Source organism: Lagopus muta, chromosome 9, assembly GCF_023343835.1.
Source record: "Lagopus muta isolate bLagMut1 chromosome 9, bLagMut1 primary, whole genome shotgun sequence".
NCBI lineage: Eukaryota > Metazoa > Chordata > Aves > Galliformes > Phasianidae > Lagopus > Lagopus muta.
The window spans coordinates 21,130,525-21,157,469 of NC_064441.1; the positions used below are offsets into that span (position 1 = coordinate 21,130,525).

Sequence of the window (26,945 nt, forward strand, 5' to 3'; positions counted from 1 at the left end):
TGAGTTATGTAGATAAAATCATACGCTGGTGCCAGTGAAGGTCTTCTTATGTAGTTACTGTACATGCAGTGACATGTGAGACTCACAGTGGAAGACTTTAGGTTTTAGGTGAGAGAGTGAAATCCAAATCAGTTTTTTCCCAGCACTCAGAGATTACTTTCAGTGAGCAGGCAGGAAGTTGTGTGGCAGTCAGCACCATGGAGGTCAAAAAAGCTTGTGGACAGGGCACAGTAGGGCAAACAGGTAGAAAATGTGATGTGAACTCTTTCTCAAATCGTTTCTGCTGAATTATTTAACAGAAAAATTCAGTTAATGCATATTTAATGTGGTTGATTTTTTTTCCTCATGGGATTCAGTGTCCCTGCAATTAGGTTACTTCTGACTTTATTTGTCAGGCTGTAGTTAACACCTAATATATACATACTGTAGCAATTAGCATTGCAAATGTTTTGTATGCCTTTTTCTCAATTCCAGTGATCAGGCATGTAGCTTTTTATAACTCAGATGTAGACTTTGGAGTATGTTTTTGGTGGCGAGGGGAGAATTCCCTCACAAATCTTGTGGCTGTGAAGTACTCAAGTCAGAGGCTGCAAACTGGGGACCTCTGCTCAGTTGCCCATTTTGTGCTTTTAAGTTTTAGGCACTTCCCAGCAGTGCTCATCTGGCATGTTGGCATATAACCTTCTTGTTCTCCCCCTTTTTATACAAGGGAATTATTAGATGGACAAGTGGGACATGTGAGATGTATCCCACATGGTATATAGACTTAGGAGTGAGAGTTTGGGGGTTTTATTTTTCTTATTTGACAGTGAATGTTACACAGAGAAGTGTGTGATGAATAACTACTTTGGGATTGGACTGGATGCAAAGATTTCTTTGGACTTCAACAACAAACGTGACGAGCACCCAGAGAAATGCAGGTGGGTTTGATATTGACTGACTTCTGGTGCCAGAAGTGGCTGAAATCAGTTTATGTTCTCATATGTGCTTTTGAAGCTAGTTGTCTGGAAATATGCTTAATAGATATATCATCAGTCTCATCTGTGTGATCTTCTGTTTTGAAGGTTAGGAAGAAGGCTTGAAATCATGATGGAGGAGATGATTCTCCTAATTTATTACTGATTTGTTATGCTGTTGTGGATCTTTGAGTAGCTACATCAGTGTGGCTACAGTGCTTTGGTTCTATTTACTTTGTAAGCTCACACACAGATTTTTCTCCTGGACTTATTGTTTAGCTCAGATAAGAATACATCTCAGCTTTGAGTGCTACTGAGGCTGAATTTGGCCTTCATACTAAATTAATACAAACAACCACTGTATCAGTTGCAGGCTTTGGCCCTTTAAATACCTGGGCAATACCTGGGCAAGAAGGTGATTTGTATAGCATGGGGTTAGTACATTTTCTTGACATGAGCTAATGTTGCAAAATACTGTTGATGTCCTGGTGTAAGAGACTGACCCCTTCTGTGCCGTGGGAATCTCTTTTTGTGTCTGGTAATATATGTTGCTCAGTTATCCCAAGTTTCTACATCACTGGAACAGGCTGCCCAGGGAGGTGGTGTTGTCTCCTTCTCTGGAGATGTTCAAGACCTGCCTGGATGCCTACTTGTGTGACCTGCTGTAGGGAACCTGCTTTGGCAGGGGAGTTGGACTCGATCTCTGGAGGTCCCTTCCAACCCCTACAATTCTGTGATTCTGTGATTCTATGACACTTTTTTTCAAGGTGAATATTTTCTTAATGTAAGTGATGGTAATTTTGAGTGTTTGACCCTTTTAGAAGCAAAGCTCATTAGTATTTTAGGGTGTAGGAGGTGCCATTTCAAACTGTGTGGATGCTTTTGCCTCTGAGTGAAAAAGTGAATGGCACTCCTGACCCTTTCTCTTTTGTTTTGCTCCCTTAGAAGTCGTACTAAAAACATGATGTGGTATGGAGTACTGGGGACCAAGGAGCTGCTACACAGAACGTATAAAAACCTGGAGCAGAAAGTGTTGCTGGAGGTGAGGAATTAGCATGTTCTTCTGGTGCTAAAACTGGAATATCTAATTGCATCTCCTTCAGATCCTTTATTTTTTGGATTTTTGGCATGGTGTTTCTTCTTGCTGACTAGGATGTTTCCCTTGCCTGCTCGATGCCATGTACTTGCTGTATCTTTGTGGCAGCTGGAAGTGGTTTTTCCTAGTTCTGGAAAATAACTTGTATTCTCAGCCCATTCTAAGAAGTGTCATCATGTTGGAAAGCAGTAGCCGTCCCCAGCTCCGTGTTAAGCATGGGTGGGATTGTTAGATGCGATGTCTCATGTGAAGACAGCATTTTAGATGGTGTGAAGGAGAGCTTTTAATTTAACTATGCTTATAAGGCAGATCAAACAAGAAAAATAATTATTCCTGTATTGCCCACCTGCAGCATAAATGACTGTAACAGGGAGAATCTCATCTCAGCAGACTGATTGGTCGTTCAGAAGTTTTATTCCCCTTTCTGGAATAGACTAAGAGGCTCTGCCAACCCTCTCAGGTGTTCCTTTTGCCTGCCTGGGGTAAAGAAGCAACAGTCTCTCTCTACAGCCTACCTCTGCCAAAGGAGAGGTGGTTTGTGAAACATGAATGAATGTGTTCTTTTACTCTGTTCGATGGAAGAATAAGCTGAAGAAACCTGAATTTATTGCTTAGCTGTTCCATACAGGCTGTTCTTAGAATATATGCTGTGGCAAAAGAGGTTCTTTGCTGCTGTGCTGAGAGTAATGATGCCTTCTTTTCTGTGCAGTGCGATGGGAGGCCAATCCCTTTGCCCAGCCTCCAGGGAATTGCTGTACTCAACATTCCCAGCTATGCAGGAGGCACCAATTTCTGGGGTGGAACCAAGGAAGATGATGTGAGTATTCTCTTAAGATATCTCAGGAAATGTTTGAAATTGATGTTGCTTCTGGAGTCATGGCTCCAGGACAGAGCTGAGAACAGAGCTTTGAAGAAGAGGACAAGGAGCATGTCTGCCTGTATTTCTTTTGTGAGTTGGCTACAATACTGAAAAGTCAACATTCAGCAGCTTTGCACCCAAGCAAATTTGTAGTGATTCAGAAAGAAACCAGATGCTGTCCTGAGCACTTCACTTCCAAGAAGTGTGCAAAATTTTACTAAGAAGGTGGTGAAACAATGAAACAGGTTGCCCAGAGAAGCTGTGGGTGCCCCATCCCTGGAGGTGTTCGTGACCAGGCTGGGTGCTGCCCTGGGCAGCCTGATCTAGTGAGGGGAAACCCTTCCCATGGCAGAGTTTGGAAATGGATGGGCTTTAAGGTCGCTTACAGAATGGCTTGGGTTGAGATTTAATGAAACTGACCTTCAGTCTGCATGAGAAGTGAAGCCCCTTGAAGGCAAAGGGAGCTGGATCCAGTCAGAAACATTGTATTATTTGAAATGAAAGAAGTGCCTATTCTCATAAGAATAATTATTCCCTTATGGATACAGTCTTTGTGTTAGAATTATGCTTTCACTGCCATTGGAAGCACAATGGAAATATTGAGGCTCTTTTTATCTTTTTGGTATCGCTGCAAATCTTCACCTTCTGTCCTCATTGTTGGTTCTGTGCAGATTAAATAGTACAGCTGAAAAACTAAGCCCTAACTCTGTACCAACAGGGAAAAAAAGGAAAATCTCTCTAACAAAGCTGTGTGTCAATTGAATTCTCCCTCCCTTGTGTTTGACCAGACATTTACAGCCCCCTCCTTCGATGACAAGATTTTGGAGGTGGTAGCCGTGTTTGGTAGCATGCAGATGGCAGTGTCACGAGTGATAAACCTACAGCATCATCGGATTGCACAGGTATCAGCTGCTTTTATAAGCTCTTCTTGCCATCTCCACCTCCAGCCAAGTGATGTTTTTGCCAGTTTCATTCTGTAGAGCCTTCCTTCCTGTTCTCTCTTGCCCATGAAAGAAGACCCGCTGGGGTTGAGAAGGTGCATATCCAGGGGCAGTGTGGATATGGAGTTTTATTCTGGTGTTAGGAGTTAGATGGGCATTTCTAAATACAGATGGTCCAAAGATAGAACAAATAATGCCTGCGTGATCTAGTAGAAGCAAAGCTACTGTACCTGAGGAGGTGTTTTGGAATGAGTATCTCATGATTGTGGAAAAGCAGTGTTTCTGTATTGCAATTATTTCTTGCAGTGTCGAACTGTGAAGATAGCCATCCTGGGAGAAGAGGGAGTTCCTGTCCAAGTGGATGGAGAAGCCTGGATCCAGCCTCCAGGTTACATCTGGATTGTTCATAAGAACAGGGCACAAACCCTGACCCGAGACAGGGTAAGAGCTGCCTTGGATGCATTGTACAGTGCACTCACCTGTTCTGATGTCACGTGTTCCTGCAGTGTGTCAGTGGCCACACATGAAAGCTTATCTTGGTGGATGCAAGTAGTAAAACTTTCTGGAAAGAATATGATTGATTGAGCTTGCATTCACTACTTGGGGAATCGTATAGGTAAAGCTTTGGCAAGTTTATTTTGCATCATTTTTCTAGGTACCCTGTGACACAACATTTCTTAACATGCTGTTTGTCCCACAGGATTCCTGACCAGCTGAGTGCTAGACTAGCCAGTACACTGGCTAGATTCAACTGTGCAATATTTTGATTTCTCGTTATTGTTCAGTATGTGACTTAAACCTCCTTTGCCAAGAAAAGTGTGTCTCGTGCCTGGTTCAGCAGCATGTGCCCATCTAATTTCTTAAGTTTTAAATATATCTAATGAGTACTAGCATGTAAGGAGAGTCTTCTTGTTATTTTAAAGTATTACTAAATGGTGGGAAGCTAAGGGAGAAGATAAAGGAATTGCTATAATGAGATGGCTCTGTAATCGTCCATTGATAAGCAGTTTTGTTGGCAGAAGTTCTTAATAGCTACCAGCATAGCATGCTTTGAGAGCAAACTGAAGTCCTCTGCAAAGGACACACCTGTTGAAAAACAGGAAAAGAGAGAACAACTAAGAACAGAAAAAAAGGGAAAGCAGCCTGATACAGACCAGGGACATTCCCTGTCAAGAAGTTGCAAGTATGATAGTGTGAAAAGAAAGGAGGATAGGCCTGCAAGGTCCCTGTCGTGGTAGGACAGGGAAATACCCAACCCCCCCTTTAGCTGGGAGGGAGCAGTGGATATTGGCAGATGTTAGGGTGGAAGAGACAGAAATATGTGCATAGAGTTCCCTGGGGGGATGGAGAGCTTCTGCATTGTCTCATTTTTGAGAGGAAGAGTAAGATAGAATAGAATCAAGTGGAACAGGATTCCTGCTGAAAAGATGGGAGAGGGAAAAGGAAAGGCAGCCTATATGTGGGTCCTAGTGGGAAAGGAGAAGGAAGCACAAAAGGCAGATGGGACACACATGTCCCTGGAGTGTGCTGTGTGTATTGGCCTAGCTGAAGTTATTGTTGTGCCACCCCACTTCTCCCTGCCTGCAAATCAGGTTCTGCAGGTATGGAGTTGCCAGTGATCAACAAGTTTCAGTATTGCAGAGCAGCATTCAACTCTTATATTGACCACAGGCTTATCCTTATTTCTCCTGCTGTAGTTGTGATTGTCACTGCACACTCTTCCCTTCATGACACAGAATCAGTCTGTCCTGTGAAGTAGATGAGGTGGGGTCCTGTTTTTGAGTGTGCAACATCATACCTCTGGTAGCATTTTTCAAATATGGTATGTTGGGGATGTTTAGTTTCTTCTGCACTGAAGTTGGAAAAACTCACATTACCTCATGGCCTTATTTAAACCACTGAAGAGACATCATCAAGACTGAGATCAGCAGATAGCTTCTACAGAGCTGACAAAGCTTGTTTTTATCTTGTGTGAGAAGCAGCAGGGGAAGGCAGTGCTTTACCTCAGGACTTCATAGGTATTTGCAAATGCAGGAAAATGATGTATCCCCAGGGCAATTGTGTTCTGTTAGACACTGGATCTTCTGCTCCATCCATCTCCTCCCTCCTTAGCCCTGTGCCCCTGACCTAATTTGTGCTCATCTCACTTGAATTTCCAGACCAGGATCCGTGACTATCATTTTCTTTTCCCTTCCCCTCTACCCATTACACTCATTCTCCTTTTCTTTTCTGGCTCTACAAGTTTCTGGGTTTTTTTTCCCCTGTGAATGGTGTGCATGCCATGCTTGTTACCCCCTCTTCTCTGAATTCTTCCTATTTTAGTCATCCCCTTCATGGTCCCTTCCTTTGTCTGACCTTCCCTGTTCTGATTTCATGTGCTCCCTGATCCATCTCTCCTTGCCAGGAGATTCTATGCGTCAGTTCTTGTTCTCACTGTATCCAGTTTAGGTCCTGCATTGGATCTGTTTTGCTTCTGCTCCCTCAGCACTAGCTGATGGCAGCAGAAATGTTGGTAAGGCTGCAAGTAGGACAGGCCCTAGCTCTGTGTTCAGCTGCTAGTCCTGCCCTTACTGCAGAAGTTCAGTTTACTTCCAGATAAGGAAAAGTCTTGAACATTTTCAGTTTTCAGCTCTGAGATGTAACTGGAAGAGAGATGTGCGATAATTCTGCTGCTCCCTCCTTCCCCCAAAACTTGTAATTTGTCCAACTTTATGGATTTTTGCTGAATAACAGAAGACACTGTCTTGGGGACACATGTTAAAAGTCAGATTCCTGCTGCAAAGTGTAGAGGCAGTATAGATACTCAAAGCAAAGACACTGGGGAATTGGGGTCTGGCACGCAGAAGTGAACTAACAATTTACTAAAGTAAGACTTAAATAGAAACTAAGCCAAGGGGAGGGAGTGACATGGAAAATTTCAGCTCAAACTGCTAAAGTTAGCAAAGTTACCAACAGCTGAACAGCAGAAGTTGACTATACCAAACATGCATGTTTTACAGACATTGGTCACTTAAAACCCTCATGTTTCATAAGAGATTTATCTTACAGTATCTTATAGTTTGCTTGCTGTGGCTTTTTTTTTAGGCATTTGAGAGCACCCTGAAGTCCTGGGAGGACAAACAGAAGTGTGAGTTGTCCCGACCGTCCTCTTTCTCTCTGCAACCAGAAATCATGTCTGAAGAAGAATCCACCCAGATCAACCAGTTTGGTCAAACTGCAGGTGCTCTGATCCACAGGTGAGGCTCAATTTGCTTTTGGTAAATAAAGCTGTTCTCTGGTGCCTGATGTTCTTGTCCTACATTTCTGTTCACTTTTATCTTCTACCATGCTAATCCCTGTTGCCGGGAGTTGCGTTTTCATTATGCACTATCCCAGCTGCACGAGGACTGAAGTTGAATAGATTTTCTCAAGTCACTCTGAATAAAGTATGTTACTTTTATGAGCAAAAAGGGATCACTGAATTTTGAGACAACCCAATGGCTTTGATTGTCAGTGGCTGTTATCAGAAGTGAAACAAAGTCCTCTCTGGGAGCTCCTGTGGCAAGTTGGTTTCATGTAGCCCTGATGCCCAGCCTCAGGAAGATGTCACTTTATACTCATCCATTACTCAGATATTCTGCCCCTTGGTCTGGGCTTTTGAGGGAAAATGCCCAGAGTCATACCAAGGAAATGTCAATTAAACTGCTGCGTGCACAGCTGCCTTTTAAATCACTGCAGTCACATTAAAATATCTTGGTTGCATTTCAGACTGATTTCAACTCATGAACAGAATTGAATGTGTTGTCTGGAGTTGTGCATGTAAAATCTGCCTTGCTTTGCCTTTACATGCTCACCACAGAGGGGAGAACAGCCCTGCTTTGTCAGAGAAGACTGTGCCTCTCTGTACCTGTCAGTCTGATGTGTATTAAAAGAGATACTGGGTCAGAAAAGATCTCTTGCTTTGAGCATATGCTGATGCAATCTGTAATTCTCTCTTTAGCATTCGGGAAATAGCCCAATCCTACCAGGACATGGAACAGGAGCTTGCCCATGCTGTCAATGCCAGCTCCAAGTCAATGGACAAAGTCTACGCTAAATCCAAGTCTACAGAGGTACTTCACTCCCTTGGCATCTTTCTTTTGGCTCTTGTTCTGTAGCACTTGGTATCCCTTTCTGATTGACCAAAAGTAGGCCTTGCTTCTCTAAGGCTTCTTCCTTTTGACTGCTCAGACCTCTACATTTCCAGGCTTAATTGCATGTGAATTGTTTCCTACAGGGTCTGAACTGCAGCCTTGTTGTAGAGATGGTGAATAATGTCAAAGCCCTGCATAATGAGACAGAACTACTGCTGGCAGGCAAGATGGCACTGGTAAGAAGCACAGAACAGGAGCGAAGCGGCCTCTCACTTCCTCTCCTCTCCTGCTATGGCCTTGGCAGCAACACAGTATTGGTCGTGGTCATCTTTGTCTTTGTAGCAAGTCAATTAAAATGTTGTCATACAGGAATTGGAATGGTGTTGCTGGATAGATACGATGAGTGGTCAGGCTAGTTTGCTCAGTTTGGAGCTCAGAAAAGATGCAAATCATTAACTGGGCAGTGTCTGAGTGGGGTGGTTGCTGTGCATGTCCTTCTGAAATGAGGAACTGCCCTGTCAGCTAGGAATTTCAAGGCAAGGACATGACTGTATGTTCCACTGTATGGCTTTTAACTCTACTTTCCTTCTATTTCTGATCCAGCAATTAGATCCTCCCCAAAAGGAGCAGCTCCAAGCAGCCCTGGCAGACATGGACCTCCAGTTGAGGAAACTGGCATACATCCCTTGGCTGTGGCAGCTTATGGAGCCCTGTGATGAGGAGGTGAGGAGGACCACAGCTGTATTTTCTTAGCTGTTTTTCACTACTTGGTTGTGTTTGACTTCCTGTGAATATATGACTGATGTGAGAAAAAATTATTAAGAAGGAAAGTTGACTCCCTAAGACTAAGGAGAGTAATTTCCTGCTAATGTCCCTAGACTGACTTGGGATCAGCTTTCTCCATTTCCTTCCCTGCCTTGGTGAGAATGAGTTGAGAACTTCTTTCCTCTTTTGCGAGGTCATTGACCTAAGTTTGACAGTTCTTGTTTTTGGTCTGTTCCAGTGAACTTACTTATGTTTTCCTCATTCTCTCTCTGTTCCTATAGAATCAGATGCTGGATTATTCTAAACGCAGCCGCAGCGGCAAATTCCGGCTAGTGACCAAGTTTAAAAAAGAGAAGAATAACAAAAATAAGGAAACACACAGTAGCATGGGATTGCCGGGTACCAAGTCTGCTCATGTGTTGTCTCTCCCTTTGTCATACCAGTGTGGTCACAATACTTCATGTTCTCTCTCTGTTTCTTCTCATGTTTTCTCTCTCTTCTGTTTCACTTGCCTCTGCCTTTTCTTGGAAGGGAATCTTTCTGACATGGCAAAGTAGTTTATTGCTGTGTTCTGAGTCATGATCCCTCAGTACTAAGCAGATATTTCTGAGCTGAAACAGGAGGTACCCTCTGAAGAGTTCTGCCTACATCTGGCCATTTTCTGGGATATTTTTAAGGAGCTCAGTGAAGAGAATTTGAGGATTCTGGCATTTTAGGTATCAAAACGACTGTGGGGCCCAAGTCCGCATAACTCCAGTCTTTTCACCACTGATTCTCTGTGATACGGTTAATGATGTGACTCACTTTCAAGACTTTAATCAGGTTTCATGTCTAAATGGCTGGGAATCAGCATCACCAGGTGCACCCTGACCTTTAATCCTACTGGTTAATCCTAAAGTAGGTCAGCTGGCCATGAATCAACAAAATGTCAATCAGAACACTTTCTCTCCAATTGGGCTACTTGATTTTTGGTTTATATGCTACTTATGAAGACCTCCTCCTAAAATTCAGAAGTACTATCTGTTCTGTGGGTTCCTGGGTCCTTTCCTCTGTCATGGAATTATGGGTACATTCTCCTGTCTAGCATGCTGGTGCTCATTCATTGCCTCTCAGAAACTGGGAATGTTTTTCTTCTCTTACTTAGAGGCTGTGTAAGAAGGTGGAATGCCAACCTTTTCCTCACACTTTAGGTAGTGGGGTTGCTGTTTTGTTTACTGAACACAAGCGTTCATACACAGAAGCAATACATAATAGCAAGCTAGCTCATGCTTGATTCTTGATATTATTTTATGACCATTTTGCAAGCACAGGGATATCAGTGAATTTACTCTTAAGCATGCGGGTAAATTAAAAAACAAGAAGAAAAAAAGGATATTCAGTGCTATATCAAAACAAACACCCACCTTGTCCTGGCTTTACTGCACCTATAGCCTCTACTTAAGAGAAGAACTCTGATCTTACTCTACCCTACCTCCTGTGTTTGAGGCTGTAGGTTGTGCTGCGGATTCTTTCCCTCCCTTTGTTCTGAGGCTGTGGTGTACTGCTTGCCGTCCTCTGGCACTGAGTGCTGATGGTGTCCTCACTTCTCACTTTCTTCTGGGATTCTGGGTACTCAATGCACTCCTGCTTTTCCATCTCTAACAGTTCACCTCTGGGGAACGGAGGAGGTTGCGGCTTGGCTTGAGCATCTCAGTCTTTGTGAGTATAAGGATATCTTCATCCGGCATGACGTCCGGGGCTCTGAGCTCCTGCACCTCGAACGGAGGGACCTCAAGGTACTTTCATGATTGGCTCACCAGAAATAGCCAGCTCCATCTGCATGACCTTCTGTGCTGAATGTGCTTGGAAACGATCTGCCCTCTGGTTACTCCGTGTGTCTTGGCAAGATGAATGGCTTCATTGCAGCCTCGTTTGATTGTCTTGCCGTTTCGGATCATCTGATATTGAATAGCAGAGGGGTAGGAGGGCAAGCTGAGAGACCAGCTGTGTAACTCTCCACAGCTTCCTGGAGATGGAAAACAGTCCAGCACACAGATTGCAAAAAGCATTCTGGAGAGGTTAAGTTTTCAACTTCTCAGCTGCTGAACCATCTTTGCGGAATACATTTTGATTGGGAAACCTTGGGTCTTGTGTTATAGTCACTGGACAGATAGGTCATTGCACTTCCTTAAAAGAAGAGTACTGCTAGATGGAGAGAGCCTCCTAGACACAGTACTTAGTAAGGATATTGCACAGCTTTTCTTCTCATTGAGACACGCTTTCACCACAGAGGAAGATTGGAAGTGGTGGTTCTTTGCATGTATGAAATAATTTTGTTATCGTTCTGGTGACTTGCATGTGGCAGAAATATATTTTGACCTAGAGTAATGGCATGGCATTAGTTGAGTGACCTTTAGGTCTTCGTTTGTGCTTTTGACCAGCTTTCTGTTCCAGGTTTGGCCCTCATTTGTGTAGCTGATCCCTCTGCATGCCATCCAGCTACAGCGTGTGCTTTGTTGTGTAGTGCCCAAGTGCTCACACATTTTTTGGTGTGACCATTCATCCCTTGGTTCTTCCTGCATGTGTTTGGCTACCAGCTTAGGTGCTTGAGATCTGTGTGCGCTTTCTTTTCTCAGGCTTTGGCTTTTAGCAGTCAGAACAACTTGCATTTCTGGCTAATGGTCTGCTAATGGTTGTTTCTCTCCGTTGCTCTGTCACTGCTCATTGCCCTGTTGTGCTCTGATAGCTTTTTGAAACCTGGTTTGAGGTTCTGTGTGCAACCATCAGGTTTGTAACCTTTCTGGTTGGTTTCCTCCTCTCTGTAACTGGCTGACTAGTTTCTAACTGCTGCTTGGTGCCCTGGTATCTTTCTCCCTTTTCTCCACAGGTAAGCTTTTCTCTTGTCTTTCAGGACCTGGGTGTGACCAAAGTGGGTCACATGAAGAGGATACTGCACGGGATCAAGGAGCTGAGCCGGAGTACTCCTGCCAGCGAGGTTTAGCCTCTGTTTTCACAGCCTGTGTCTACCATTCCCCCTAACTGCACAGCAGTCACCTCACAGAGCAGATGTGCTCCCAACTGTCTCCACTGAACAGCCAAGTTGCAACTGTTCAGAGCTCATATCAACCAAGCATGGTGCTACCTTTCTTTCCTGTGGGGTACAGCTGCATCCAATCAAGAGGCACCTTACCTGCATTCAGGCAGAGCCTCCTGGGAGAGAACTTGATTTCTGTTGGAAGAACTGTGTCCTCCAGTGTGGGAAGTTCTGGTTCCAGTGACAGTGACAGTGCAGGACTCCTGAGAATTGCAACACAGCTACCTTTACTGGATAATTTCATCACAGTACAGTTATTCAGGGCAAAAGATACATTGGCCAGTCTTAGTTCAGAAGCGTCTGACAGTCTTTTTGAACTGAAAACTTGCCTGCTCATTTGTGTGTCATATCTGTAGCTTGGAACATTTAAGTGGAACAAAGCCTTGTCCTTGTCTTACTGATCCCTTTTTAACACACCTGTAGTTGCATGTGATTTGTGTCAGAAATTCCAAGCCAGTGCAGACCTCTCCTTGCTGATGAATACCTAGTGATCCTCACTCACGTATCCCTCGCAACTAACAATGCACGTGGTTAGAGCAGCTGCACCAATGTGTGGTCTGCTGCTGGGCCTGGCTCTCTGCTCTCAGCCAGTCAAATGGTACAACGTTGAGGTTTTCAGGCATCACAAACAAGTGTTTGAAAGTTACTGATGCTAAGAAAAGACAGTTCTCCAGAGCTGAAAGATTACGAGAAATCAGCTCTGACTGCATTCGTCTTCAGGAGACAGATGAAAGGGAGAAGAACACCATCTAACTGTTTGGGCTGCGCAAGAAGTGTAATGGAATGAAGTGAGATGTGGAACAAATTCCTCCACTTCAGTTTGGGGAACAGCATGACTGGCAGCAGCCAGGAGTGTCTTGCTGTCCATTTGGTGCCACTGTGATGGCTGCAGACAGCAAAGCTCTTGCTTTACTTCTACTTGTATTTGCAGAAGAATGTCACAAAAGATACAGTCTATCTGTAGATTGGCCATTTTCCCATCTGTCTTGGTGGAAAAGCTGCTAGAACCTTGCTTCTTTCTCTTGCTGCCTTGCTCCTTCACTCCAAGTTGGATACCAAAAGATTAGGGTGGCTCAGTCCTCCTGGGTTGTATCCCCATGGGAGCAATCATGCTATCAAACATCAGGGCTCATGCAAGAGCTTTGAGAGAAAGGTGAGCAGAAAAGCATCGTAATGAAAACTGGAATATGCTGGTATGTAGCCTTTGGTATCACCAACGGTGGAGTATGGACAAATCAGTGCCTCTAAATCAGAGTTCCTAGATGGCCTTCAAACTCCCCTGTACTGCCAGACCCCACTTGGGTGACTTACAGCCCAGAGACCAGCATGCGTAATCGTATTGCCATGTTCATCACTGCAGAGCAAATTTGGGAACATTCAGTGCTATAAAGCTGGAGAGACAGCAGGAATTTTCAATTACCTTGTAATTTTGTACGTAATTATTTTTTTTCTAAATTATTTCAGTGCAGCACTTGTCTGCTTTTGGCTGCAGACAGTAAAATGTTCACATTCACAGTGGCAAAAAAAAAATAATTTCCTGAGGACATTTATTTCCATTATTATTGCTGAGCATTTATTTTGTCAACTTCACATCAGCTGTGTAATCTGACAGCAGTCAGTCAAGTTATTGTATGTCAAGACTTGTCTGTTTCAAAAGGTTGCAGGCTGATTTCATGCTGGGCAAACTCCATTGCAACCTTTAGGACATCGCCAAAAGCAGTTCCTACTCTCCCTATCTTTTTTTAGCTCATTCTCCCTCAGCCTGGTGAGCTGGCAGGGTTTGCTCATGACAAGCTGGAAGACATGCCTGAATAAGCTAGCAAAAATTCTGGTATAGGGACCAAGGAAAGAATAGGTCCAGCTTTTCCCTAGCTGCGTTCTTCCTATCTGTACATCAGCAGTTGCTTCACTGGCCGTATTTTTTCCTTACCAGTACAAAAATCTGTCACCTGGCAATGTGTGTGGCAGGGAAGTCTGCAAAGGAAAGCCCAGCAGGGAGCACAAGGCAGGTCTTGGCTCTGTAGCTGGGCTGAGGTCTGTGCTCCTTTGGATAGCATTGGAGACGTGAAGTTTCTCCTAGGAACCTCGTATTTATGAACAGATAGGGCTCCTCTCCACTCTTCCTGCTGAGAGTAACAAGGGAAAGCAAAGAGCTTTACATGTGGGCATGTTCCTTAGTGCTGTGCCTGAAGAGGCATCCTGCCATCTGCCCTGGTGGTGATTCCTGCAGAGATGAATCTTCCTTTCTTTTTCATTTATAGTCTGTCTTGTGGATCAGTTCAAATGCTTTTTGTGCAGGTGCACCTTTTATCAGAGCATTCATAGCCAGTTTATCCCTGCCTGTTATTGAGGGCAAGGAGGGGGTTCTACCTTCTTTTAAGAGCTAGAAAATGGGATCTATATTCAACCTGAGTGCCTTTAAATATTAAGGTTTCTGCCTAACAGAAGGGTTGTAGCTCTCTACATCTCACTGAGAACAGTGCTGATTTCTGCTGTAGAGATGTGAGCAGATGAGGACAATCTGTCAAATGTCACTGAGAGCTTATCTGCAAAGCAGGGAGCTGGGCTGAATTTGGGCCATGTTCATCCGAGTTCCTCTTCTGCTGTCCCATCATTTCTGTAGTAGGAGAGAAACTCGGGAAGTACAGACAGTAAAAAAATCTGCTTCACCAAAAAGAGACTCTCCTGCAGTCTCAGGTAAAAAAACACCAGCTTGAGAGAAGCTAAAGCAGCACATACCACATCTCTGTTCAGTCTCCTAAGAAATGCTACTGTTGTGCAAGCCTTGTGCCACCTGCTGGTTATCAGCCCCCAGCGCTGGCAGTGAGTGGGAAGGAGCTGAGCAGTGCCCACAGCAAGCTGGAAGAGCTGTCAGCCCAGTATCTCATGTTCTGGCCCCAGAAATTCACCCTCTGTGGCAAATTCTGGGGATTTGGCATAGCCCTGTGTTATGATGGTGTGGCCCAATGGGGTTGCAGAGGGCACCAGAGGGAGGCTCAGCTCATGAACCAGCTCCTGCTCTGACCCTGCCGAGGGCTCTTAGTCTTCCAGGTTATCTGGTGGGAGCTTTTCCTGCTGGGAGCACCTTGGAATGATTCCGTGCCGTGTTGTATGGAGAGCTCCATTCCTTGCTTTGTAGTATTTCCATTTGTGCATACTGTCTCTGTGATTGAAAAAGACTGTTTACAAAATATTTTGTATCTTCAGCTGCGCGTACTGTAAAAAGGAAAGGATGGAAACGGATGTTTTTCTACACCTGTCAGCAGTGACTGCATGTCTGTGTCATCATCCAGCAACCGCTGCTCCTCAGGGGTCTCCCCGCCGTTCTGTGATCCTGTCGGAAGCATAGGGAAGCACATGAATCCCTGTACAGTCTTGGGAAGAAGGTTTTGTGCCTTAAGAGTGGGACCTGCTTCCCTCCTATTTATTGTGTTAATTTATACAGTGATTATCACGGAAATGTCTCTTGTATTATTGTTTTGTTGGTTTTTTTTTTGTACGTAGTTTACTGTTTGTTGTAAATAAGTTTTTCTTGTATATAAAGTAAACATGTTTCTGAGCTTCCAGTAAAGATTCTGCTACTGATTTCGTTGTGTGAGAAGGCTGTGGTGCCCACCTGGTGGGAGCAGCTAATAAACGTCTGTGCTGTGACAAATGGCTTTATCCTGAATTGCATTGGGAACGCAGAGCTGTTCCCTGGAGAGGGGTGAAATGGTAAACACTGCTCATTGCTGATCACTTTCGTATTGGTTTAATTGCTGCGAGGCAGAAAACGTCGTGCAGATATTTGTTGTTGGCTTTCTGTGCAGTGAGCAAAAGAAGAGGGGTTTGAGTGCTGGTTCTGCTGCTGCTCAGCTGTTTGCAAAACCAAACCAGGAGGGGAAGGCGCCCTGAGACAAAGCCCTGTGTCTGAATGCTGGGTGTTCTGTCCCCTTTTGTGCTGTCAGGAGTGAACAGTTGGATGCCCACATGCTGGTAGGCATCAGATCTGTGCAGTGTGACCACACTGCTGTTGTTGTGCAGTAAGAGATGGGCTGATGCTCTGCTCCAGTCACTGTGCTTTCAGTTCATTGCAACACAGCCGGTAACAAGTGAGAAAACAATTGCAAAGATCAGGCAGAAATCGATTTCTCATGAAGTACAGAAATGCACTGCCATAAAATGATGCCTGTAGGCTTGAAACTAAAGGATTTGGGGGTGTTTGGGTGAGCAGCCCATGTATCACACTGAGCATTGCCTTCAATCTGTATGGATTGGTGTGTTTGTAAGGTGCTGCCAACAAAGTGTCAGCAGATTGCTTTTAATCTGAGAGGGTGGTCGCAGTTCCACAATAGTTTTGAAAGCAGATGGAAAGTAGTTTATGAATGCATTTCCTCCGTGGAAATAAAAGGCCTCTGTGCTTGCTAGTTAAAGGGAAGGATTTATTTTGTTTGAAAAGAATCTTGTTTGAAGGTGGGAGGAGCATTATAAGAAAGGTCATAGTGATGTTATATACTGTTCCAATATGAAAATGGTAAAATTCATCTTTAAAATGGCAGCTATCTCAGGAATAGAGAGACATAAAATGACTGTCTGTGCTCACACGTGCACAGTGGACTGGAGTGTGCAGCTCTGCACTGAGCATCACAGAAACATGCAAAGAAAGGGCAGAGGGACAGAAGGGGTGGTCGCTCCTCTGATGCAAGTTGTTCATTCTGGTCCTTTTGGTCTCCAAAGAGGAGGAAGCTCTTGGCCCCGCTCAGGTGTCATTGCTGTGCTGTCAGTCCTGCTGCTCAGTGCTGCCGGCCCTTGGTTTAATTACAGCCATCAGACAGAGCTTGGGAAGGTTGGCAGCGGGTTGTGTGCTCTAAAAGTGCCAATAAGATTTCTATTTTAAAATATTTTCTCCTGCTTTTTTCTCTTCTTCCTCTACGTGTTTTGGGTTGGGATTGCTGACATTTGTTCTTCTTCTGCTCCCCCTGACTGGGCAGCGTGGAAGCAAGCAGGTTCCAAAGCAGCCCTGTCCTTCCTTACCTGTAGAGCACCTTCAGGGCCATCAGGAACATTCCTCATTTGTCTCTTGTGTGTGAGTGTTGGGGATGAACAGCTGTGCCCCACTACTGGGCTGTGGGCAAGCTGTGGTGGTTCTGATATGCACAGAGTGAGGAGGTAATGGAAATTAGGGTTTAAAATACCCCATCATTGTCTGGAACTTCTCTCCGGAGAGCTCCAGCATGAGCTGGCTTACCAGTGACCCTTCAGGCACTGAGTCGTAGTGTCTGCACAGGAGAGGAGCAGATGGGAGGCATTCAGCCTCTTGTCCTGTGTGAGCAGGCTGCCAGAGCTGCTCAGGAGTTACATCCTTTCTGAATACAGATAAAAATAAAACAACAAAAAGGTTCTTAGCATCTGACACATCACTTCTCAGTGTTTTATGTGGACAGTTGGTGTGCTTGTCCTGAGTTCCAAACAGTCACAAATCTTGCAAACAGAAATGTGTTCAAAACATGCAAGTTATGCATGTAAAGCACTATTTCTATTTACCTCAGGTGCAAATATTATTTGTGTGTTAGGTAGAACTGACATTAATCTGTTTGTTTCTTCTTGAGTTTCCTGTTACGTTTCCTGTCTTAAGGTGTGTTTTATAAAATGTATTTTCAGCACACATCTGTTGTCATTAATTGCAGCTGAGTCGAGGATGAAGAACGTATCAGCAGAGCTTCAGTGCACACACACCTTCCCCAGCTGCAGTTTGGATGCCATGAGTTCCAAAACTGATGAAATTGATGGGGAAAAATAGCACAGAATGGATTTGAAAAGGCAGAGAGGACAACTGTTTCACTTTTCCATGCAGGTAAACTGTCGAGCTCCCCCTGAGCACTGTTTGCTTAATGACTAAAGGGAAAGCACTTCATGTCACTCTAAAAAGTAAATAGCTGAAGTTATGGATTAACCCAAGTTCCAGCAGAGCTCATGGCGGAAGAATAAATCACGCTGATTCACACTGAATAAAGCAGTAAGTGCCTCAAAGATATGGTATCACTCAGGGTTTCAAAGAACAGCTTAATTTAATTAAGCATAAAGTTTGTCAGAGGTGTCTGATGGCAAGGGGAGGTGCTGGGGCCGATAGGGAATGCTCTGGGCGAGCTGCTGGTGGGTTGGAGGGATCTGGAAGCAGGCTGGGGGGCTCTGACAAACCACCTTGGAGCTGACATCAGAGAGAAACAGCATTCTGTGAGGGAGCTGCTGTGTGATAGAGAAGTGAGGAAAACCTGAGCTGCCTGAGCAGATCCAGCCTCCAGCGTGGGGCCGTGCTGCAGCTCACTGCACGCTCCCCTTCACACCTGGCTGTTCTTCCAAGGGGACTTCTGCTGCAGCATGTGGAAGCTCATCACTATAGGGGTGCTGCTGGCTGCCTGCTCCTCACCAGTGTGCCATACCTCGAGTAAGTGTGCCTTCACCCCATTCCAGTCACTGTGAGCATGATTTCTGCTCCCTGCCAGCTGCTGATTTTCAGGCTGCTCTCTTCCCTGCTTCCCCACGCTCACGTTTTTGCTTCTAGTATTTTACAGCTACAAGGATGCAAACCAAGTCCTGAAAATCCAGAAGCGGGCCAACTCCTTCCTGGAGGAGGTGAAACCAGGTTCTCTGGAACGTGAGTGCAACGAGGAGACGTGCGACTTTGAGGAGGCCAGTGAGATATTTGAAACCAAGGAAGCCACAGTAAGTTGGAGGAACGTAAGACTAAACCAATAGATTGTTTGTCAAAGTATTGTAGTCTGGGGCATAGGAGGTGTTGCTGCCAGCACTCCTGACTCTGAAGGTAGGGCATTCAGTGTATTGTGGTGATTGTCAAGTTATCACTGCTTGTTTGGGCTGTGGCACTTGGCTGTTCACACATGTCCCACCAGACCCAATTTGGTGCTTTACATCCCAGGCAGGTAATTCCAATCCCTGCTTGACCCCACTGCCTATTCTTGCTGCCACTGTGTTTTTGTTAGTCTGTATGTCTCCAGACTGCCATCTGTGCCAAGCAAACACTTTTCATATCATTAGCTCCTCCCCACATCCCCCAGCCTCCTGGGGGATGGACGTAACTGTAAACATCACTGGTTGCTGCCCCTTTCCACACCTTGTCAATGAGTATGAGCTTGTTTTTTTGTCTTTTCTTTTCATAGAGTCTTACTGTTGCATCAAATGCAATGGGCTTGCTATTTAGGATGATCCAGTCCTTGCCATCCCTCAGGCCCCAGAGTCTTCTTACAGCCTTCCCCAGTTTTGCCTCCCAACTGGGCACAAATGTAGTTTTGCACTGAGAACATGAGTGACTTGCCTGGCAGTGAGCAACCAGGAAAGAGAATCTGGGGGGATACTGAGGGGTCGTGGTGGTGGTGGGGCTGCAAGCAGGGCAGGGGAGATCTGTGCTGAGTAGGTTCATGGCTGCAATATATGAACGTTGGGGGTTGGCCACTTTTGTTAACCATGCATGTCACTGTGCTGCCAAGAAGGAAGAGACCTAGCTGACTAGAGTGCTGTGCTGTGTTGAGCAAGACTGTGGTGCATTTCAAATCCCTTGCTTGTGAAAAATCTGCCTCTGGCCTTAATGTAAATGTTGTTTCTCTACAGCTAGAGTTTTGGAACAAGTATGTAGGTAAGTAAATTACTTTCTCAATCATCTGTCTGTGTTTCTTCAAGGTTTGCTGGTGCTCTGCATTCTGCTGCCACGTGTTGCTTACTAGTTTGTATTTTCATTCTCTGTTAAATGGGGCATGTAAAGTACATTTTCCAGTCCTATTGTATAACCAGCCTCTTAAAATATCTCACGTGCATCTGTGCCCATTATCAGTCACCTCCCCACAGCTGAGGCACTGGGCAAGAGTGATCTCTGCTGCTCTGTCCCTGCCTGGCATGGCCCAAAGAGAAGCCCCAGTTATTGCTACTGCTCCTGCAGTAACTTGCCTCTGCCCTGGCTGCCTCAGGTTTTACTTTCTTTCCTTTCTGCCCACTCCACTCCTTCTGCAGTTGTAATTCAAAGCATAAACAAACGCCTTTATCTGGGACAGCCCCACAGTTATCACTGTGTGGAGGCAGAAGCTGTGCGTGGTGCCTGGGGATCAGGGATCTGCTTGTTTTTGTGTTTGCTCTGAGCCAGAGCTCAGGCTCTTAACTGCGTGTTCCAGATGGAGATCAGTGTGCACAGAAGCCTTGTTCCAATGGGGCCTGCAAGGACAATATTGGATCGTATTCCTGCATCTGTGACAAAGGCTGGGAGGGAGCTCAGTGCAATTATGGTAATGCTGCCTTTAATCCATGATATGTATAAAAAAACATTCTTTGTGATGGGGATCTCTGCGTATAGGGACCAACAATTCTGCCATTGCAAGGCAGAAATGGACTTTAAAACAGTCAGTACAGGTGAGTTTGGTTGGTTGGTTGGTTGGTTGTTGGTTTTGCAATAGAGAGGGAAAAACAATCCCCTGAAAATGTCATTACTGGAACGATGTCTTCCCTGGAGAAAAGCTGAGTAGTGTATTTAATTATGAGCATCTGCATCTTGTATCATCACCACCTTCCGCCACTGGTCAGTGATAGAGAATCTTCTGTTCTCCAGCCTGCCTGCCCTGGCAGTAATCTCTGTGTTCTTCATCTCCCCACTGCCTTGTTCAAGGTCTGTTTGCTGTCTGAAGGGCCCTACTTGCCACAAGAGCCCGCAGCTCTCACCCCAGATGTGCTGTCAGCTGTTTGTCACTTGAATCAGGATGCCATTTTGCCACCTCCTGTGACTCTTTGGCTCTCCAGCTTCTCCTGTCTTGCTTCTTTTTTCCCCAGAGGTCAAATACAACAACTGTTCTGTGGATAATGGAGGATGTCAGCATTTCTGCAAGGAGGACCCTGCCAAGCAGTGCCGCTACTGCAGCTGTGCGTCTGGCTACCAGCTGATGAACGACCATAACATGTGCACACCTGTAGGTAAGAGGAGGATGTCCATGGGAGTTGTCACAGAGAATTATTTGGACAGGAAATAAGAGCATTTTAAGGGAAATATGCTTGCAGTGCACTTTGCACTTCGTACTAATTTTCAGAGCATCCATTTCATGCAGAGGAATTCTGTGCCTGTATTTCCCAAACCCAGGCCCACTTTATGGCCACTAAGAGCCTAAATTGTGCCTGTGTTTGCCTCGTGGAGATTCACAGGCAAAACAGGAAACTACCTGCTCTGCAGTCATTGAGGAGTTCCTAAAGATGATGTGTAGTACTGCCTGGATTAGGGACAGAGGGGTTGCTCTGAGAGATGTTCTGTTGGGTGAGCTGTGCCAGTTAATTTCTCTGTGTTTTCTCTAGTGGAGTTCCCCTGTGGACGAGTGAAAATGGACTACATTGAAGGCAAAGCAGAATTCAATATTCGGCTTATTGGGGGCAATTCAGGAGGAAGGGGTTTTAGCCCTTGGCAGGTAAGGAGTAAAGAGTCTTTCTCTGCCTGCTCCAGCAAGACTCCTCTGTTAATAATCCTGGCATCACAACAAGCTGAGATTTGCTCAGCTCCTTCAAAAGCAGCCCAACATTTGGAGTAACGGGGAGAAATATCTGTTAGCACTCTTCGCCTTGCCTTTGTTCACAAGATTTTTTTACTTTGCCAGCAGTGTTGAGAGGAGGGTAGTGGCATTTACTGCTCTGTTGCTCCCTGCTAGGGAATGCCATTCATCATCTCACGGTGCCTGGTGCTCTCTCCAGCTATTGTAACTGCATTACTGTGGGAGCTGGAGGTAACCTTCTCCCCTTTTTCTGCAGAAATCTTTTCCTGTAAGCCTTATCTGTCATAAATTCAAGTTATCAGGTTTAATCAGCCAAATACGTGACAGCTTTACAGAGCAGGCTGAGATGCCACAGAGAAAGAGGAGACCTCACAGAGCGTGTCATGGAAGTAGTGAATGTTTATCATCAGGGCCTGCCTGTCTCTGATACTGAATGTTATGCCATCATAGGAGAGTTGGAGTCTGAGCTGAAACTGTTGTCATGTGCCCTTTTGAAGTAGCATAGCCTGTTCTTGCAGTGTTGTCCCTTGCTGGTTTGGGTGAAGCCAGCCCTTATTTGGGAAGAATATTCAATTGTTTTTGTAGATGTTCTACAGAAACCTTGTTACTTTTGTAGAGCTTGGGCTTCAGTGAGCACGATATGCTTTGGTGTTTGATCCGTGTGTGCATATTTCAACCACAAAGGAAAATGCATGCTGTATCTTGTGAGCTGTGCTTCCTGCAGTGTCACACCTCCATGTTTCTTTGTTTCAGGTTATGCTGCAAAATCTGAAAGGGAAATTCCTGTGTGGAGGTGTTCTCATCCATCCCTCCTGGGTCCTAACAGCTGCACACTGCGTTGAGATGGGAGAGACTCTCAAAGTAAGACTTGGTATGGAAAAAATCCAGCCCTTTCTTTTTAAGCACTTCTCTGAAAATTCCCAGCTTACGTCACCTCGGGATAAAGACCAGTGGGTTATAAAGGCAGAAATCCCCCTGCATGGAGAAGCGGGTTGTCTAGGAAGTGCTTACCTTGCACCACAGCACAGATCAAAAAGGATCAGTAAAACTGATTTCATCTGAGCCACTGTCAACCTTAGCATGGCAGTGAGCTGATTCAGAACACTGCTGGTTGTCTGTATAGTAGAAAGACGTAGAAGTCACTTTTGAGAAATCTCTTCTGCTTGTGCTTTTCTGTCCATGAAAATATTCAAGATCCTCCTAAGACTGGCAAGGAAAAAACTTACAAAGTGTAAAGCCTTGAGTTCGGGAGGAGAATGTCACAGTGCCTCTTCCTACCTTTTGATGCATTTAAGCAGCATTACTTGAGGGAGTTACAGTAAAAAAGGAGGAAAGTGTTGCAGAACTACATCACTGCGTTACTGGCACTGCTGCTCTTAAGCATGAAAAAACATGTGCTGAATGCAGCACTGCTTCTCAATTAATGGACAAAAATAATCCGAGTTCCAGTCACATTGAAGTAGACTTTTTTTCTTACTGTTTTCTTTGTACCACTGTTGAAGACACGGCAGGTTTACTGCTTCCTTTCTCCTTTGGTGAAGGGCTGGGTTGTTCCCAGTAATTGTGGAAAACCTTGGCAATGTACTGTCTGTATGCATGGATGTGCACGCTTTTGAGACCTCAGACCCTAGGGCACACAGGGATGGGTGTGTTTACGTCAGTCATTCCTTGTTCAACATACAGGATGAATGGAGAAACGTGATATATCCTTGGGTCCTTTTAGTGCTAGAATATCCCCCTCTTCCACAGAGAGACATCAAAATAGAAGTGAATGTCTAGCTTTGAAATCGCATACAGACTACACACCTCCAAGCACTTCCAGTTTCTAAGCTATTGTCTTTCCTGTTAAGTGATTGCTTAGCATACTTTTATTCAGTTATAGTGAGTCCCAAGAAGCAAAAGCCTGAACTTGGTAAAGAGCCTTGGAATGCTTTAGGGAAAAGCAGTCATCAGAAGTGGTGTTTGAATCATAGAATGATTTGGGTTGGAAGGGACCTTTGAGCTCATCTGGTTCCAACTAGAATGCTTGGGAGTGCTAGATGTAGCTTTGATGTTACTTGAAGGGGATTAATTAGTGGGAAAATCAGGACAATCAAGGTTGTAAAAGACCTCCAAGGTCATTTAGTCCAACTGTCAACCCATCACCACCACAGGCACCGCACCATGTCCCCAAGTGCCACCTCTACCCTTTTCTTTAGCTAGGGAAAGGCTGCAAGGAAATCACTGCAACCTGGTCTTGTACTGTAGGTCCTGGTGGGCATCTGTGCAGTGTGATCCATGGATCCATGGAAGTGTCAGTGCCTGAAAGCCATGGTTTGAGAGATTGATTTGTTTGGCTTAAATGAAACTCAAGAAACATCTCACACATAAATTCAGGGCGAGTAAGTGGAGTAATTTATGGTGCAAGGATAACCAGCAAAAAGGGCTCAGATGTATCCCACTCTCCCAGCTGCCTTGAAAGACCTTCCTCATTAATAGAAGAAAAAACAAGTGTGTGGCTGCGGACTGAGTTGTGGCATTTGTGAGAGGACTCCTTCCATCAAACCTGGAGGAACCTCACTGTGGTGAGATGATAGAAACCACATAAGTGTGGTTTACTGTGGTGTAGGAGGTGGTGGAGAGAGGGTGGATGTGCAGAACATCTTGAGTCTTCACCAATAGAGAAGAAAGAATGAAGTTATGCTTCTGGTTGAGCAGAAAGGAGCTTTAAGACAACCTTGAGATACACGGAACAGTTTGAGTGGAGACACTGCCACGTCTGCACGTGCACAGGTGAGCTGTGGGGCAGGAATGAAGGTGTCTGTATTGACTGCAGGGGTGGTAGCTGACCTGCCTCCAGCCCATCAGTCTTCTGGCCTTCTCCTATTTCACCTTCTGTTCACCAACTGTAAGAACAAAACTGGGGGGAAGGCTCACATCTGGGTTTGCACTCATGATCTTGGAGAGTGCTCTGGTAGCTGGATTTGTTCATGTCTGAAGTGGAAAGTTAGATCTCAGAGTAGATACTTGGAAGATGGATCTGAGAACATCCCAAACCTCCTTCCTGTGGCACTTGCTCCTGCATGTGAAGCAGAGTTGTATGTGTGAAGATCAGAGTAGAACCCTGCCCCTTACCCTTGGGTGTCTGCCAGTCAGCCCTTTGTCACAGCAGCTGCAGAGTGGGAGAACAGAGCGAGGAGATGTGCTCCCAGGGTGCTGCTGCCAGAAAGAGGAGTCAAGATGGAAGACAAACACTTGTTTTGTGAGTGATGGCTTGGTGATAGGAAGTCCTCTAGGTGATGTCTAGAGGGGTTTGAGCAGTCTGAACTGCCCACATATTAAATGGCCACTGGCTGTCTGCAAAGGAACAAGAGGAGAGGATCAGAAATAAGGGGTCTAGAAGTCCAAGGTTCAAAGCTGGACTTCATGGAGTCTTTTGAGAATGTTTCTGGAGCTGCTCTGAATTATAAAGTCCCCATTCTTGGAAACACACTTACAGGAAAAAGAAAGAAAAACAGACAAGAAACACCAGCAGCAATACCTCATTGAGAGGCTCAAGCATGGCAAGTGACCTTGGTAGTGCGAAGTCAGAGGAACTTTAAGGATTTGTTTGGAAGGATCCAAGTAAGACTGAGGGAACTGAAAAGTTAATTGGAACTGGGCAAAGTGGAAGGACGGTGTGGTGTAGCCTGCATTTGGAAAGGTGATGATAAAGAGCAACTTGCAGCTCACCCACAGAGTGACTGAGATGGAAAGCACCCTTGGGTTTGAAAACGGATGGATTCCCAAGGGAGAAGTGTTTTTATCGAGTAGGTACTGAAACAGACATTGAAATTAAGCTTAAATAGCACAGAAATGCGACTTTTTGGTGGCTACTTCCTCACATCCTATAAGATATCTTTCTTCTCCATTGTATCACACATAAATGAATTGTTCTTCCCTTTCTGGCCTCTTTCAGCTTAGCTTCCAGCTTATTTTTGCATAACTGCTCAGCCCATGAAGTGGCCGATCACACAGCACAAACAGAAATAGAGGAGTCTTAAGTGGTCGAAGAATCCTTAAGATACAGGTGCACAATTTTAGGGTGGGATGGTGTTATCAGTTAGTCACATTTATCCTTTGAAACCTGAAATGCAGACATTCAGATGCTGGTTATACAGCACATGTATAATGTAAATGTCTTCCTTTGCTGTGCGCTGGCTGTGCTGGCTCCAGGACAGCTGGGTTCCTCCCCATGAACATCTCTGGAGTTACACAGGTGTGCTCTAATACGAACTCAGCAGGGGGATATTGAGCAGTTTCAGCTTCTCAACTGATCACAGCTGTAGGGCATTAAATTTTAGTGGTGAGTGGAGACAGGACAAGGGGAAACAGCCGGAAACTGCAGCATAGGAAGTTCTGCACCAATGTGCGCAAGAACTTCTTTACGGTGAGGTGACGGAGCACTGGAACAGGCTGCCCAGGGAGGTGGGGGAGTCTCCTGCTCTGCAGATGTTCAAGACCTGCCTGGATGCCGACCTGTGCGACCTGCTGTAGGGAACCTGCTTTGGCGGGGGGGTTGGACTCCATGATCTCTGGAGGTCCCTTCCAGCCCCTACAATTCTGTGATTCTGTGATTCTGTGAAATCAGTACAGCACGCATTCATGGCGTGGGCAGATCTGGAAAGTTCACACTTTGTCTCTCGAGTAGAATGCTGTTAACCTTCGATATAATCCAGTTGCTTTGGTGACAGAAGCCAGGAAGGCTCCCTTTGTTCTGAGGAGTCAGAAGCCCAGGAGCAGCTCTCATCTCCCTCTTTGCCCCTGCAGGTAAATACCACCGTCTCCGTACGGAGCCCAGCGAGCAAACCATTCGTGTTGACAGATACGTGCGCCATGAGAATTACAGCAAGCTGACCTCAGACAACGACATCGCCATGCTGCACTTGGCAGAGCCCGCCATGTATGACAAGTACGCCCTGCCCATCTGCCTTCCCACACGGGACCTGGCAGAGCACGAGCTGACAACCAAGGGCAGGCAGATGCTGGTGACCGGTTGGGGCAGCACAAGCGATGAGACGAGGAATTACTCTGCTCTCCTCAGCTACATCGAAATCCCCATCGTTCCCAAGAATGAGTGCGCCCAAGTGATGACAAACACCATCTCTGACAACATGCTGTGTGCGGGGAGTTTGGGAGACAGGAAGGATTCCTGCAGTGGGGACAGCGGAGGACCGATGGTCACTAAATATCAGGATACTTGGTTTTTGGTAGGACTGGTGAGCTGGGGAGAAGGCTGTGGAAAAAAGGAGAAGTTTGGAGTGTACACCAAAGTCAGTCAGTACCTGGAATGGATCCAGCACCACATAAATAAGATGTCAGGTTCCTGGAGGGGTTGATTCTGGTGCTTTGAGCCTGGAATACTGTGGCTGTGTGCTGTGCTAGTGATGGTATGAGGTGTAATGTGCTGTCGCATCTACAATATTAAATGCTGAGCATCTGTTAACCTCACGTGCTACTTTCTCCAAGTTCTGTTGTTTATATGTATGGTCCTGCTTAGGCCTTACAGGCAAGAGGTGTACTGTACCCCATTGTACTGAGAGGCTGCACAGAGCTGTAACAAGAATGGCCTGTTGTCCAACAGACCTGCCTGCTAGGTGTGAAATGACTGAA

At 45.3% G+C, this 26,945-nt stretch overlaps 2 protein-coding genes across 12 annotated transcripts in view; both read left to right on the forward strand.

The window, feature by feature from the left end:
• DGKD (diacylglycerol kinase delta) overlaps window positions 1-16,817 on the forward strand; it is a 56,893-nt gene extending 40,076 nt beyond the window's left edge. For 10 of the 11 annotated variants that reach the window (XM_048955588.1, XM_048955591.1, XM_048955592.1 and 7 more), the window contains 12 exons: window positions 810-920; window positions 1,902-1,998; window positions 2,762-2,869; window positions 3,700-3,813; window positions 4,159-4,293; window positions 6,937-7,088; window positions 7,832-7,943; window positions 8,108-8,200; window positions 8,568-8,687; window positions 9,011-9,128; window positions 10,374-10,504; window positions 11,620-16,817. In XM_048955588.1, coding sequence (XP_048811545.1) covers window positions 810-920; window positions 1,902-1,998; window positions 2,762-2,869; window positions 3,700-3,813; window positions 4,159-4,293; window positions 6,937-7,088; window positions 7,832-7,943; window positions 8,108-8,200; window positions 8,568-8,687; window positions 9,011-9,128; window positions 10,374-10,504; window positions 11,620-11,709 — 1,381 coding nt within the window. In that variant the 3' untranslated portion in view covers window positions 11,710-16,817. The remainder of the gene's footprint in view (window positions 1-809; window positions 921-1,901; window positions 1,999-2,761; window positions 2,870-3,699; window positions 3,814-4,158; window positions 4,294-6,936; window positions 7,089-7,831; window positions 7,944-8,107; window positions 8,201-8,567; window positions 8,688-9,010; window positions 9,129-10,373; window positions 10,505-11,619) is intronic. The other variant, XM_048955589.1, reaches the window with a different exon arrangement.
• Window positions 16,818-17,672: 855 nt separating this feature from the next.
• PROC (protein C, inactivator of coagulation factors Va and VIIIa) lies at window positions 17,673-26,796 on the forward strand. The gene is made up of 9 exons (XM_048955609.1): window positions 17,673-17,797; window positions 18,143-18,226; window positions 18,344-18,504; window positions 19,408-19,432; window positions 19,962-20,072; window positions 20,611-20,751; window positions 21,124-21,233; window positions 22,068-22,185; window positions 26,103-26,796. Exons 2-9 carry the CDS (start codon window positions 18,160-18,162, stop codon window positions 26,669-26,671), a joined length of 1,302 nt encoding a protein of 433 aa, XP_048811566.1. The 5' UTR covers window positions 17,673-17,797; window positions 18,143-18,159; the 3' UTR covers window positions 26,672-26,796.
• Window positions 26,797-26,945: the final 149 nt, after the last annotated feature.

Bases quoted from the DNA above. Each gene is read 5' to 3' on its own strand.
- PROC (XM_048955609.1), top strand. From the start codon at position 18,160: ATGTGGAAGCTCATCACTATAGGGGTGCTGCTGGCTGCCTGCTCCTCA. The intron at 20,752-21,123 runs GTAAGAGGAGGA...TGTTTTCTCTAG, and splicing joins TAACATGTGCACACCTGTAG to TGGAGTTCCCCTGTGGACGA. The intron at 22,186-26,102 runs GTATGGAAAAAA...TTGCCCCTGCAG, and splicing joins GACTCTCAAAGTAAGACTTG to GTAAATACCACCGTCTCCGT.